Source organism: Belonocnema kinseyi, chromosome 5, assembly GCF_010883055.1.
Source record: "Belonocnema kinseyi isolate 2016_QV_RU_SX_M_011 chromosome 5, B_treatae_v1, whole genome shotgun sequence".
Classification (NCBI taxonomy): domain Eukaryota; kingdom Metazoa; phylum Arthropoda; class Insecta; order Hymenoptera; family Cynipidae; genus Belonocnema; species Belonocnema kinseyi.
The window spans coordinates 148,231,849-148,246,969 of record NC_046661.1 but is presented as its reverse complement, the minus strand read 5'-3'; the positions used below and the strand labels follow the sequence as shown (position 1 = coordinate 148,246,969).

The 15,121-nt window shown below is 24.8% G+C and overlaps 2 protein-coding genes across 2 annotated transcripts in view; one reads left to right on the top strand and one right to left on the bottom strand.

The window, feature by feature from the left end:
- Positions 1-1,093: 1,093 nt before the first annotated feature.
- LOC117172994 (acylphosphatase-1-like) lies at positions 1,094-4,502 on the bottom strand. Its single transcript, XM_033361335.1, has 4 exons — positions 4,275-4,502; positions 4,173-4,189; positions 1,476-1,585; positions 1,094-1,295 (listed from the first exon to the last, which is right to left on the bottom strand). Exons 1-4 carry the CDS (start codon positions 4,414-4,416, stop codon positions 1,181-1,183), a joined length of 384 nt encoding a protein of 127 aa, XP_033217226.1. The 5' UTR covers positions 4,417-4,502; the 3' UTR covers positions 1,094-1,180.
- A 6,753-nt stretch (positions 4,503-11,255) lies between these two features.
- Positions 11,256-15,121, top strand: part of LOC117173269 (cell growth regulator with RING finger domain protein 1-like) — a 93,620-nt gene continuing 89,754 nt past the window's right edge. The window contains exon 1 of the mRNA XM_033361741.1: positions 11,256-11,571. The gene's annotated coding sequence lies outside the window, so the exon portion shown is untranslated. The remainder of the gene's footprint in view (positions 11,572-15,121) is intronic.

Sequence of the window (15,121 nt, the reverse complement as noted above, 5' to 3'; positions counted from 1 at the left end):
AAAATTTTACTGTTTCATTTTCTGTTGCAAATTCAGCCATTACATTTTTGATTAAAAAATCATCTTTTTTGGGAGAAATTACATACTTTTTCATTAGAAAGTCTAATATTATATTTTCGGTTCAGAATTCATCGCTTTTGTTTAAAAATTATAATTTTTGGTTGATCTTTTTTTTTAATTAAATTATTTTTTTAAACACATTTTATTGTTTGAAGATTTAACTATTTGTTTGAAAAATCGCTTTTTTTATTTAAGATTTATTTTCATAATTGAAAATGTAATTATTTCATTTTTTTATTGAAAACTCATCCATTTTAATTGATAATAAACTTTTTATTGAAATTTTCAGTGTTTCGTGGAAAATTCTTCTCTTTGTCTTAAAAATTCTACTATTTCGTTAAATATTCGTCTCTTTAAAATTAAAAATAAATTTTTTGAACTAAAAAGATTATTCCATTTTTTGTAGAAAATTGATAGTTTTTAGTTGAAAATTGAATTATTTAGTTAAAAATGAAAATTTGGTTGACATTTTGTTCTCTCTTGACTGAAAAATCTTTCTTGATTGAAAATTCAAATGTTCGGTTAAAAATAATTTTTTGTAGAAAATCTATCTTTACGGGTTAAGAAAAAGCTTAAGAAATTTACTTATGAAACAAGCGTAATAAATTAATAATTTTTTTTTATAGAAAATAAATCTTTTTGTATTTAAATTTTATTTTATTTAACCAAATCTATACCCCTATGATTTGCATATTTTCATGAAAAATCACCATATTTCCTATATTTTGAGAGAATTTTGGGTTTTGAAGTTTGTTAAAGACTTTTATTAAAATATTAAATTTTTTATAAAAAAATGTTGCTATTTCTTACCAGTTAAATTCAAATTAAGGCCTTTTCCCGCTAGAATCAACCTGATTGGAGGAAAGGTCTGACGTCAGAGTAATTAGACCAAACAGGAACGATTTCACTCAAAGGATTTTATTCATACTTATAAACCTTTGAAAAAATTATTACAAATTATAAACGTATTTCAAAGATTTCGGGGAATAATTATAAAAAAAATAATATAACAATCGGCTTCTCATTTCAACTTAAATCTAAAATAAATAAATTTTTTTTATGATCTCGATGTTAGCAAAGACATTATTCGAAAATAATTTTAAAAAATTTTTTAGATTTTTTATTTTCTAATGGTAAAATCCTTGAAGGTTAATTCGGGAATTTCCTTCTCGTTTCGGAAATCTGCTTTTTCGATGGAGGAACTCGGACTTCCCTTATGTTGCAGCCAAAGTTTCCTAAAAATTTTTGTTTTCTTACACAAATTGTTGGTACATTCATAATTTAAACATTTTTTCTTTAATTAACAAATTTTCACTCATTTCTTTTTAAAATTGAACTTATAGTCACAGTTTATTATTAGTATTATTTTACAATTAAATTTTGCGTAAGTATAATTTTGAAAAAAGAATACTTACATTTCTTCGATTTTTGATTTTTCTCCCTGCAATTGTCCCACAACTGTCCCTCGCTCTGTATTCATGCACCATCCACATAATCCTAATTTTTTTCCTTCTCTTTGAGTGTACTAAAAAATAATTTACATCAAATAGATAATTAAAATTTTTAATTTAAAGTGTTTGAAACTGCACTGACAATTAGGCTGCAACATTCAAAATTAATACAAAATTCTCTAACAACATTATTAAACAAATTTTATAAATTTTCAAATTGGAAGTAAAAAATTAATTAAAAAAAAATTCTAACAAAATAGTTAAATAGAAGAATAATTTTCTACGAGAAAAGACGAATAATTGAGTTTTCAACTAATGAGATAAATTTTGATTTAAAAATAGAATAAATAATTTTCACACGAGGCAATATTTAACCAAAAAAAGAATTTTCAACTGAAAAATTCAATTTTGAACCCAAACAGATTAATCTTTGAACGAAAATAGAAATTTTACACCAAAAATTTGAATTTTCATTCCAAAAAGATCTTTCAGTCAATAAAAAAATATCCCAAATATTGCATTTTTTAACAAAAACAAGAATTTTCTATAAAATAGTTGAGTTTTCTATCAGAAAATATGAATTAAAAAAATATATAAATTTTTAACCAAAGTGGATTTTTCAACAAAATAGATAAGTTTAAAGAAAAAAAATGTCAATGCAAAATGTTAAATTTTCAAGACAAAAAGATGAATTTTCTATAAAGCAGTTAATTTTTCTACTCAAAAGTATGAATTGTTAACAAAAAAATATTTTCAGCAAAATGGTTGAATCTCAAAGCTAAAAAACGAATTTTCTACAAAATAGTTCAATTTTCAACCCAAAATGAATTTTCTACAAAAATAATTAAATTTTTTATTTAAAAAATATCAGTTTTCAACTAAATAAATATTCTAAGAAAGATAGATTATCAAGCAAAAATGGAATTATTATATGCTCGGCTGAAAAAATTAATTTAAAAAAAAGGAATTTTAAGAAAAATAGTTAGATTTTCAACCAAAGAAAATAATTTTGAACTAAAATGATGAATATTAAAAAGAATTGATTCTTAACAAAGTAGTTCTAATCTTATCCAAGTATTCAAATTTTCCAATGAAAATTATAAATTTTCAACGACATAGTTGACTTCGGAATATTCTTCACACAAAAGACGAATTTTCTCCAAAATACATGAATTTTACAAAAACATTAATTAATTTTCAACTTACAAAGATAAATTTTGAGAGAAAAAAAGAAATAATTAAATTTTCAGTTAAAAAAATTAATTTTCAACTAGAAAAAAAAAATAATTTTCAGCAAAATATAAAAATTTGCAACCAAAGAAATCAATATTTCACTAAAATGATGAATCTCGTACCAAAAAATATATTTTCAAATAAATACTTAGAATTTTCAAGATATGAAAATTCTGCGAAAAAATAAAAACTTTGAAACCGAAAAATCCAATTTTCTACATAATAAATTAATTTATTTTCAACTTAAAAAATCAATTGTCAAGTAAAAATGAATTATTTACATTTTTAGTTAAAAAAAAATAATTTTCAATTAAAAGGACAAATTTTCAACCAAATATTTACATTTTCAAGCAAAGAAATAAACTTTTAACTAAAATTACGAACCTTCAACTAAACAATGATTTTCAAACATTCAATTTTACACTAAAGAAAATAATCTTCAACTAATAATAAAATAGTTATACTTTTAGTGAAAAAATTAATTTTAAACAAAAAAAATTTTTGAATATAAAATAGAAACGAGTTTTCAATTTAAATGGTGAATCTTGAACCAAAAAAAAATAATTTTCAAGTAAAAATGTCATGTTTACATTTTCAGTTCAAAATAATTAATTAAAAAAAACAATTTTCAAAACAAGAGTTGAGTTTTGAACAAAAAGAAGAGAATTTCAATTAAAATGATAAATTTTCAATAAAAAATTTTAGGTTTGATTAAAAAAGAATTTTTAACGCGAATTTTTTAGTTTTCGACAAAATAATTAAATTTCCAACCTCCAGATAAATTCTCCACCATAAAAATCATAAATTTTTTTTTTAATTTTAATTTTCTCATTTTCGGTTGAGAATTCATCTTCAGGTTGAAAATGTTATAACTTTGTGAAAAATTTGACTCTTTTGTTGAAAATTCGCCTATTTGGGATTAGAAATGAAATATTTGGGTAAAAAATGTGAACCGTTTGGCTGAAAATGAACTTTATGTGTTGAAAATAAATTTTGTTCTGATTGAAAACTTTGGTTTGATATAAAATTTTTTTAAACTTATTTTTTTTTTTTTTTGAAAAATATTTTTTAAACTGAAAATCGAACTATTGTATGTTTGGTTAAAAATGCCGCCAAAATTATTTTCTTTTTTTGAAAACCTTTCGTAGAAAATTCGATTTTAAAATATATTAAAAAATTTTTTAACAATGGAAACTGGTAGTTTTTTTTGAAAAAAAAATGGAAATCTTTTGCCAAAATTCCTTGCTTGAGCAATAAAAAATGTTTTATCGTCAGTCGGTAAGATATGTCTCCGCTAGAGTTCAGTAATGTACAGTGAATGTCGAAAATGGAATCGATAAGGAAGTGAGTGACCATTAAACAGATTGAATTGAGAAACCTCCGAAAACGTGACTCCTATTTCTTTAATAATTAAAATTATCTACTCACCTTTCTGAAGCAGACACCTGAAAAATAGAGAGCAAGAATTAAATTAAAATCACCTAAAAATCGAGAGTACAATTTATAAAATCCAAATTTTTCAAAACTTACCCTGGACTGTTCCATAAACTTCGAAATCCAAGGCCACCAAAGTCGACATTCCAAGGGTGTCAACGATTACAACTTTCAACGAAATCAATAAAAGGACACCAAGACTGTAAATTAATAGACGCAATGCTCTTGGACTTATCATAAATATTTGCGCGTAACTGTCAAAATTTGTTGGAATCTAGAGAGCAGACGAAAATACGTAATTTAGTGATTGTCTTTCAATTTATCGACACCAGGTAGCGCTGATGATTTAAGAAAATGCGAGTTTCACAAAAAAGAGATTCGTGATCTTGCAGATGTTTCTTTCGGTAATTTAGAGGTTCTAAATAAATTTGAAGTTAATTTTCGAGTCAGTGGATAAATTATATCACTTGGGAATTTAAGAAGATCTCGTTTGGTAATAGCCATTTGCAGTAACGGTGTTTAAAATGTTTAAAATAATGATAGAATAGGAAATCCGACTTTTCAAGAATAATTGCCATATTAAGGCCATGGCGCAACCTCGAAATTCTTTTAACCATTTTTTTCAGACCCAATTTACGATCACGCAAAACGCGATATCGAGTTGAAAATTTTGGAAATTAAATGAGAAGCACTAAGAAACTGTATGGTCCTAAATTTTTTTGATGACGAAAAAAGCAAAAAAAAAAAACTTTTTTCGTAATTATAAGAATTTAGGACCACACACCCTGGCGGATCGAAGGAACCTCTACAAAGTACCCGTAAAGACCCCATTGGGCTCACATTCGGTTCCTTTTTAAAAAACTCAAACAAAAAAAAACATAAAAATCAAGTTTTAAATTGTGGAAATTCGGATTCTACGTTTGAATTCCCTATGGAAGGTCACGGAATAATCTCAATAGTTTTTTTTGCTACGGTAATACGTCTTGAATTTTTTAAAATTTTTACTGTTGCAAAAAAAAAACTATTGCGGTTATTCCGTGACCTTCTAATAGGGAATTTTAACGTAGAATCCGAATTTAAACAATTTAAAAGTTGACTTTGCTGGGTTTTCGAGTTTTTAAAAAAGGAACCGAATGGGGACACAATGGGGTCTTTACGGGTACTTTGTAGAGGCTCCATTCGGTTCCTTCGGTCCGTCAGGACAGTTTCTTAGTGCTTCTCATTTAATTTCTGAATTTTTCTACTCAATATCGCGTTTCGTGAGAACACAAGTTGGATTTGAAAAAATGCGATTTAACCCTAGAATAGTTAACTGGGGTAATACGTTACCCCATTCAAAGTTGAAAGTATGATCCTGCCTATGGGAAGATATAGTTGGGTAGTTATATAAAAATGGCAAAACATGAGGTATAGTAAATTTTCGAATTTGAAACGTCATTCTCAGCTTAAGCATCTCAGCTTACGCATCAACCAGAAAATTGAAAACTTATTGTTAATGGTGTCATCTTTCAGCTTGTGAGGAGCACGGGACCGTCCTGTTCTCTAATTGTTCTGCCATAGACGAAAAGGGAAACATTTAATTATGATTTCCTCATTTTTGAACATTTTTAACCATTTTAGATTATTTATAATAAATTTCAATATGTACTCGAATCTCGCTATAACGAGGCGCTCGGGAACCAAAAATCTCGCTATAACGAGTGCAAGAGGGGTCCCCACTAATGGGACATTTAATGTGTGTGAGCGCATCTGTGTCTCGTGCTATGGGCAGAAAGATGCGCGAGTTTAAATCATGTGATCGTATATCGTTTTTATTTAGAAGTATAAATGTATTTTTACAAACTTCTTAATATTTGTAAACTTTAAATCGCAGACTTATATTTTCTTATTGGAAAATTTAAACCAATATTTAGATTTCAAAATATGATTTGGTGCAACATTGCACTAGTGTACGGTTGAAGAATTGATATTACGTATAACTTACAAGTTTTTTTTCAATATTTCGGAAAATGTGCTTAGTTTATTTGCAAAAAAAATATTTCTTTTCAATTTTCACTTTAAATTTTTCAAAAGAATTAATATTTCTTCGTTTCAATTTTTGATACAACTTGCATTTATTCGAATTCAAAATGAATTTAGGTTAATTAAGTAGTTGACCTTATAGTTTTTGATGAAATATAAGTATGTTTGATATTTTGAGAGAAAAAAGCGATAGATGTCGATTAGTTGCAAAAAACTTGATTAAAATTAATGTTTTTGGTGAATTTTAACATTTTTCGTGCAAAATAATCTACTTTATTTCAAATGACATCAGTAAGTTATAATATTTTTATTCTTAAAATCATAGAAAAAATATTTTGTTAAGATATCTGATTTTTGGCACAAGTATCTGAAGTTTGAAGTTAAATTACAGAGTTTCTAAAGTTATGAGAGGGTAAAGATGGCCGAAAACTGGCAGCGTTCTGCGATTGGTGGAAAACCAATCCCTTTATAGCTCGTCCAATGAAACTTTAAAAAATTTAAAGGTTACGCTTAAGTATAGCCGCAGCCTTAAATTTAATCTGCAATTGACCTTACGCAACAAAAGACAGCTACGAAATTATAAATAAATATTTTTTTTTTCATAAATTTTATTTTATTTTATTATTTAAAGCAGACGACACGCCAAACCAAAATGCAGCGACCTTCTCACCGCCAGTGTGACTGTTTTATCTAACTTCTCTCATCAATCTTTTTCAATACCCTCTTTTCTATCTTTTTTCTACCTGCATCAATATTTTTCTATCTCTCTTATCCATCTAAATACCCGTCTATCTTTTTTAATCCTCTCTTTTGTACCTGATCCTACACTACATTAATCAACGTCAATCTTGTTCTTTAAATTAAATTAAACTATTTTAAAATTTAAAATAACTTTAAAAGTAATATGTTTGTAATTAAAGACTTCGATTTAATTTCAAATATAATTTCAATCTAAAATAAATGTTAAAAATAGAATTTTTAAATAAATAAAAATTAAAAATTTTTTTAAATAAAAATTTAACAAAGAATTTTTAAATCGTATAATTTGAAATTTTTCAGTCAAGAAAAGGAGCAGTTACTTAATTTTTAGAAATATCTAACTGATCATATAACTCAGTAATTATAAATCAAATATTCAATACTGAACAAAAAAAGTCAACTTTAAACGTAAAAATTTTAATTGTTCTATTTAACCAAATTTTTAAATTGTTAAATTTTTATGTATAAAAAACAATTGAACATCTATTATTCTTTTTAAAAATTTAAGTAAGTTGAAAAGATATTTGGAAGATTTAAAAAAAAAATAAATTAAAAATTTAAAATGTTTTCAAATAATTTAAACGAAGTGTAGCGACATATCCGAATATTCGTACCAAACTTGCGGGGCAAATAGCCCACTACCTAATTTAAAGCAAAATATATATTTTGGCAGATTTAGTACAACAAAATTTAGAAGCTTTTCAAGAATTTTGACACGCTTTTAATTTTAATAAACTTATTTTAAGAGAATATTTAAAAACATTTATTACGATTAACAAATTTTTCAATAATGAATGTGGAAGATTTTAAGGAAATTGCTTTAATTTGGCAAAAATAAACAATAAATTATTTTGAAAAAATGTAAAACAACATGTAGATGTTTCAAGATTTTGGATTTCAATTTCCACGCATTTTAAGGACTTTTAAACTATATAAAATAATAATAACTTTTAATTTGATCAGGGAACTTTCAATTTATCCAGAATAATAATTCTGACTTGGAACCGGCAATTTTCAAATTTTATCAAACTTCGAGCTAGTACTGGAAATTTTTGAAAAGGAACAAAATTCTGAATTGGAACAGAAAATTTTTTCCACAGAATTCGAATTCTGAGATGAAGTAGGGAATGTTCAAATTCTTACCAACCCTAAGTTGAAACTGTTATTTATACAAAAGAATTATAATTTGTCCTAGAACAGGGAATTTTTTAATTTAAATAAATTCCTAGCTGGAGGAGGGAATTGAAAAAAAATTAATTCTAATTATGAGTTGAAATTGAGAATTTTCGAAAAGAATTAAAATTCTTTATTTCAAATAAAAAAATAAATTTTCAACCAAATATAGAATTTTCAAAATAAAAATAATTTTCAACAACATAGTTCAATTTGCAACAATGAAAAGGAATTCTCAACTAAAACAGAAAAAAATTTAAACCAATAATGGAACAAATAAATTTTCTTTTAACAAAATTAATTTTCAATGAAAAAAATTGCAATAAAAAAGTTTGAGCTATAGTGATGAATTTTCAACCCAAAAAATTACTTTTCAACAGATTTTTAATATTTTAATACTAAATAAATAACAGTTAAATTTAAACAAAAAAGACGAACTTGAAATTAAACTTAATTTTTCAGTTCAAAAATTAGTTTTTAACAAAAAATTTATATTAAATTAAAAAGTTAAATTTTCATGAAAAGAAATGATTTTGCAAAAAAAATTCTGCAATCAAAAATAAAATAGTTCAATTTTCAGTTCGAAAAATAATTTTGGACCAAAAATAGGAAGTTTGAACAAAATACTTAAATTAAAAAAAAATGAATTTTCAACAAAAAAAGATGAATTTTTAACCTACATTTTTTAAAGAAAGTAGTTCGATTTTCAACAAAAAAATTTAAATTTATAGCCAAAGAAATTCCTTTTTAACCATAATAAAAGAATTTGCAAAGAAGAATAATACTATAAAAAAAGTCAATTTTCAAACAGGTGGTTGAATTTTCAAATAAAAAGATTTATTTTCAAGAAAAGAAAATCGAATTGTTATAAAATGGTTAATTTTTCAACCAAAGAATTTTTCACCAAAAATGGACAAGTTAAATTTTCAGTCTTTTTAACGAAAAAAAAAGATAAATAAATTTTGGAACACTTGAAAAATCATTTAAATTTGTACAGATTTTTTAAAGAATTTCGTAAAGTTTCCCGAAAATTAAAGACATTTTTCACGTTCCTAGAAAAAATGTAAAAAATTTTCTTTGCGAATTATTAATTTTAAGAGATTATTTAAAATAATTTCAAAAATTATAAAAGAAGAATCTGAAAGATTTTAAGGCAATTTATAAAAATTTGCAGGGGAAATAAAAATACAGGAAAAATTTTAATGTTAGAGATTAAAAGGCTTAGACGGCCTGAAAAGATTGTGGAAAAAGTATTTTCCTTATATTTGTGTGAGAGTTTTAAGTAATTTTTTATTTTGAAAAATGAATTTAAGAGAAAATTAAAAAAGGTTTTTAAAGATATTAATAATCAATAATATTAAAAAATTCTTAACCAATAAGTTGAATTTTTAAGAAAGAAAGAAATTTTATTAATTTTTAAGAAATTAGTTTAAATTTAAAACCTAGTTGCTAATTTTTTAATTTAAAAGATTATTTTTAAAACAAAAAGATTATTTTCTTTAAAAAAACTAATTTTTAACACAATTTAAGGCTTCTCAACCAAAAAATTCAATTTTCAAATAAAAAAGATTCATTTTTAAACAAAAAGATTAACTGACTATCAAAAAAGCGATTTGTTCAAACAAAATTCAAGAATTCTGAACCAAAAAGTTCAATTTTGAACTAAAAGTGATACATTTTTAAACAAACGATTAATTTGATACCAAAAAAGACAAATTTTCCATAAAATTCAAGAATTCTCAAACAAAAAGTAGAATTTTCAATCAAATTCAAAGATTCTTAACCAAAAAGTTTATTTTTCAACTAGAAAAGATGATTTTTAAGAAAAAAGTTTAATTGACTAGTAACAAAAAGACGAATTTTCAATAAAATTAAAGAATTATTTACCAAGAAGTTAAATAATCAACTAAGAAAGATGAATTTTTAAACAAAAGGTTAAATTAATAAAAAAGAACGAATTTTTATAAAATTCAAGAATTTTTAACAAAAAAGTTAAGTATATAATTAAAAAGATTAATTTTCTTCAGGAAAAAGAAACAATTTTTATCCAAATTTAAGAATTCTCAACCAAAAAATTAAAAAATTTTGTTTGAAGAAACAGATTAATTTACTACCAAAAAATACGATTTTTAAACAAAATTTAGGAATTCTGAACCAAAAAGTTACATTTTCAAATAAAAAAGATGATTTTTCAAACAAACGATTAAATTAATACCAAAGAACGAATTTCTAATAAAATTCAAGAATTCTCAAGCTAAAAGTCGAATTTCCAAAAGAATTCAAGTATTCTTAACCAAAAAGTTGAATTTTCGAATAAAAAAGATGAATTTTTAAACAAAAAATTAAATTTGTTACAAAAAAAACGAATTTACAATAAAATTCAAAATTTCTTCACCAAAAAGTAGAGTTTTTAAGAAAAAAAGGAACATTTATTTTTTCATGTTTAAGAAAGAAGTATAAATTTAAAACGAAAAAATGATATCTTTAATCCAAAATATTAATTTTTTTCCGAAAAAGAACGATTTTTTCAATTAAAATTCAAGAATTCTCAACCAAAAAACTTAATTTTAAACTAAAAAATGAATGTTTAAACAAAAAGATGAACTTACTATAAAAAAGCGATTTTTTAAACAAAATAAGAATTCTGAACCAAAAACTTTAACTTTCAACTAAAAAAGTTGCATTTTGAAACAATATATTTACTACCAAAAAGACGAATTTTTAATAAAATTCAAGAGTTCTCAACCAAAAAGTAAAAGTTTCAACTAAAAAAATAAATTTTAAATAAAAGCATTAATTTTCTACCAAACAAAAACCAATTTTAAAGAATATATTTAGCTTTAATTTGTAAAAAAAAATCTTTCATCGTTAAAAAATTGTACTAGGAATCGTATTTTGAACATTTTTTCCTCAATTTGCGTTACTGTGCGGCGACAAGAGGTTCGCAAAATACCCTTTCATTAGCTTCCCTTGCCGGTCCTGCCTGACCGGCTGCGCAGGAGTCTCCCGCGCACATTTCAGGACCAATCGGCGTTCCTCCAGAAAGAGTTGGCGCAACGTGCTCGGTCCATTGTGTCAAAATAAAAGGCAGTTTTCCCCACCGCTCTCTGCAGTCTGTACTCTGTCTCCGCAGTCTCGAAACACACGCAGTGCGCGAAGGACGTGTGCTCGACTCGTGAAAGACAAGGCTCTTTTTTTGTCGAAGGCTTTTTTTCAATTCGAGAAAAGAGACTTTATTATTCGTTTTCCCTAGTCAGAATTCAGGTCTCGACTTCCTTCTTTTCTCCGCGATCGATCCGTCGACCTGTCAAGCGTGAGACGTGATGCGTCACAAAAACGTGGAGCAGTGCAAGCGACTCTGAAAAAAAGGGAGTTTGCGATTCCTTACAATCAGCAAACTGTGATACCTGGTGTAGGCTGGAATCCGTGATACTTGAAGGTACATGCAAAAAAGTGATGGTTCCGTTATGTTATTATCTACTCGGTAATTCCACTGGTGGGTTCTCTTTCTCTCTCTCTGGGTCTTGTGTGCAATTCTGAGGCGAGGTAAATGTTGCTGAGAATCCTGGATCAAAATATGCACCCTGGAAGTTGATTCCAGGAAGTTTTTTCGACGAGAAACAATAGGGATCTTCGAAAGAGCCCGAATTTTCAAGGTCAAATTTAGGGTTCTAATTTTTTGAGCTTTTTGGATCCTGAAAGAATCTTAATTGTTAGGGAATCCCAAATTTGTAGAGTTCGACTATTAATCAAAACGGAAATCAACATTTTTAGACGAAATTCCCTTATGGAAAAGTGTTATAGGACATGAAGTATTGATATTATTATTGGGAAAACAAGTGAATGGTGATCAATTATTTGAGTTTGACAAATCTCAATTTTATTTTCAAAACAATTTCTTTAAAACCGTTCCAATTTTGAGTTGAAAAATATGAATAAGTTTGGGTTTCGGACCGAGATGAAGACATAATTGTTGTCAAATTTTCTGTTTACAAACGTGCAGTTTTCTTTGTTTATTACAAAAACAGAAAGACACAACCTTTTTGTCGAATAAAAAAAGATGCGTGATCAAATTTCCTGTAGACATACATTTAATAAAATTTTATTTATGACAAATATTGATATATTGACTTGATATTAGACCCAGGGGTTCCTTTTGCATATTGATATGGATTAAAAGTGTTCATATTTTTTCTTTTGACATTTTCTATTCCCTATTTTTCGAAGAAAAATGAATTTTCAGATTTTTCTTTTAAAAAATTGAGTATAATTTACAAAAAGTTACCCTAAAATATTGACAAAAAAAAGAACAACTAAGGGGTTCCTTTTGCGTCAAAGTTAAAAAATAACTGAAATTTTGGTACAAATTAATAGAAATAAAGTTATTAAAATTGATTAATTTTTTCAAAAATGAGTTTTTCCGTCCTTAGGCAAAAATAAATAAATAATAATTTAATAATTTTTTTTATTCATAATTTTTCTTTCCTGTTTTTTATTTTTGTCCCAGTAGGAAAATTATTTTCTTTTTTAGGAGAAAAAGTGTTTTTTTTTTTTCAAATTTCGATAGGAAGAATTAATGGTAGTTGTTCAAATTTTATCTTTGGAATTTTGGTTTTATTAATATTGACTTGATATTTGACATAGGGGTTCCTTTAGAATCCCAGTCAAAAGCCCCCAAAAATTTTTTAGTGAAAATTAATAAAAATTAAACAAAATTTTACTTTTTATTTTGGTGTAAGTTAATAAAAATTTTTAACATTTTTTTCTTTTTTTTTTGTGTATGAACTAATAAAAATTAAAACATTTTTTTACTTTTCTTAAAAAATTTCTAAAAATATTGATCTGAGAAGAAAATGTTTTCCCCCAAAAATTAATATTTTACAACAAAAAATGACTTCAATTTTCAGATTTTTCATTGAAAAATATACAACCTTTCGATCCCAGATCAATATTTTTCAAGATGTTTAAGACAGGAAAAAGAAGGTAAAAAAGATGAAATTTAAAACAAAACGATTAATTTTGTACCAAAAAGACAAATTTTTAATCAAATTCAAGAATTCTTAACCAAAAAGTTGAATTTACAACTAAAAACATTAATTTTGGAACAAAAAGATTAATTTTCTACCGACAAATATCAATTTTCAATAAAATTCAAGAACTCTCAAATAAAAAGTTTAATTTTCACAACTAAAAAACATGAATTTTTAAACAAAAATTTTATTTTTCTACCAAATAAGGCGAATGTTCAATGAAAATTAAAAATTACTTAACCAAATAATTGAATTTTTTAGAAAGAGAGGAATATCTATAATATCTATTAAAGTATTCTTAACCAAAAAGTTGAATCTTCAACTAAAAATACATTAATTTTTTAACAAAAAGTTTAATTTTTTCTGGTAAAAACGAATTTTTAACAAAATTCAAAAACTTTCAATCAAACAATTTAATTTTCACAGCTAAAAAACTTGATTGTTTAAACAAAAAGTTTAATCTTCTACCGAAAAAAATACAAGTTTTCAATAAAATTCAAAAACTCTCAACCAAAAAGTTGTATTTTGTAATAAAAAAGATGAATTTTTAAACAAAAAGTTTAATTTTCTACACAAAAAAAACGTATTTTTAACCAAGTTTAAGAACTTTCAACCAAAAAGTTAAGTTTTCAACTAAAAAATATGAATTTTCAAACTAAAACTTTAATTTTCTACCGAAAAAACGAATTCTCCATCAAATTCATTAACTCTCAAATGAAAAATTGAATTTTCAACTAAAAAGGGTGAATTTTTTAACAAACAGATTAACTTAATACCAAAAAAAAAACGAATTTTTAATAAAATTCAGGAATTCTGAACCAAAAAGTTGAATTTTTAATTTTAAAAAGATGTATTTTTAAACAATCGATTAATCTAATACCAAAAAAGACAAATTTTTAATCAGATTCAAGAATTCTTAACTAAAAAGTGAAATTTTCATGTAAAAAACATGAATTTTTGAACAAAAAGTTCAATTTTTTACCGGTAGAATCCATTTTTTAACAAAATTCAAGAACTTTCAAACAAAAAGTTTAATTTTCACAACTAAAAAACATGAATTTTTTAAACAGAAAGTTTATTTCTCTACTGTAAAAACAACGAATTTTTGATAAACTTCAAAAACTCTCAACTGGAAAGTTGAATTTTCTACTAAAAAAGATGAATTTTTAATCAAATTCCAAGAATTCTGAACCAAAAAGTTGCATTTTTAAACATACGATTAATTTTCGATAAAATTCAAGAATTCTCTACCAAATATTTGAATTTTTAACTAAAAAAGATGGATTTTTAAACAAAAATATTAACTTGATCCCAAAAAAGAAGAATTTTTGATAAAATTCAAGAATTATGAACCAAAAAGTTGAATTTTTTAATAAAACAGATGAATGTTTAAACAAACGATTAATTTAATACCAAAAAAGACAAATTTTCAATAAAATTAAAAAATTCTTAACCAAAATGTTGAATTTTTAACTAAAAAAGATACATTTTTAAACAAAAAGTTGAATTTTCTGCCGAAAAACCCCGTATTTTCAACAATATTCAAGAACTTTCAACCAAAAAGTTGAGTTGTCAACTAAAACAATATGCATTTTTAAACAAAAATTTTAATTCGCTGCCGAGAAAAAACGAATTTTTAAAAAAATTCAAGAATTTTCACCAAAAAGTTGAATTTTCAACTAAAAAAAATATGCATTTTTAAACAAAAAGTTTAATTTTCTACCGAAAAAAACGTATTTTCAACAATATTCAAGAACTTTCAACCAAGAAGTTGAATTTTCTACCGAAAAAAACGAATTTTCAATCAAATTCAAGAATTCTCTACCAAATATTTGAATTTTTAACTAAAAAAGATGGATTTTTAAACAAAAAGATTAACTTGATACCAAAAAAGACGAATTTTTAATAAAATTCAAGAATTATGGACCAAAAAGTTGAATTTTTAAATAAAAAAGATGA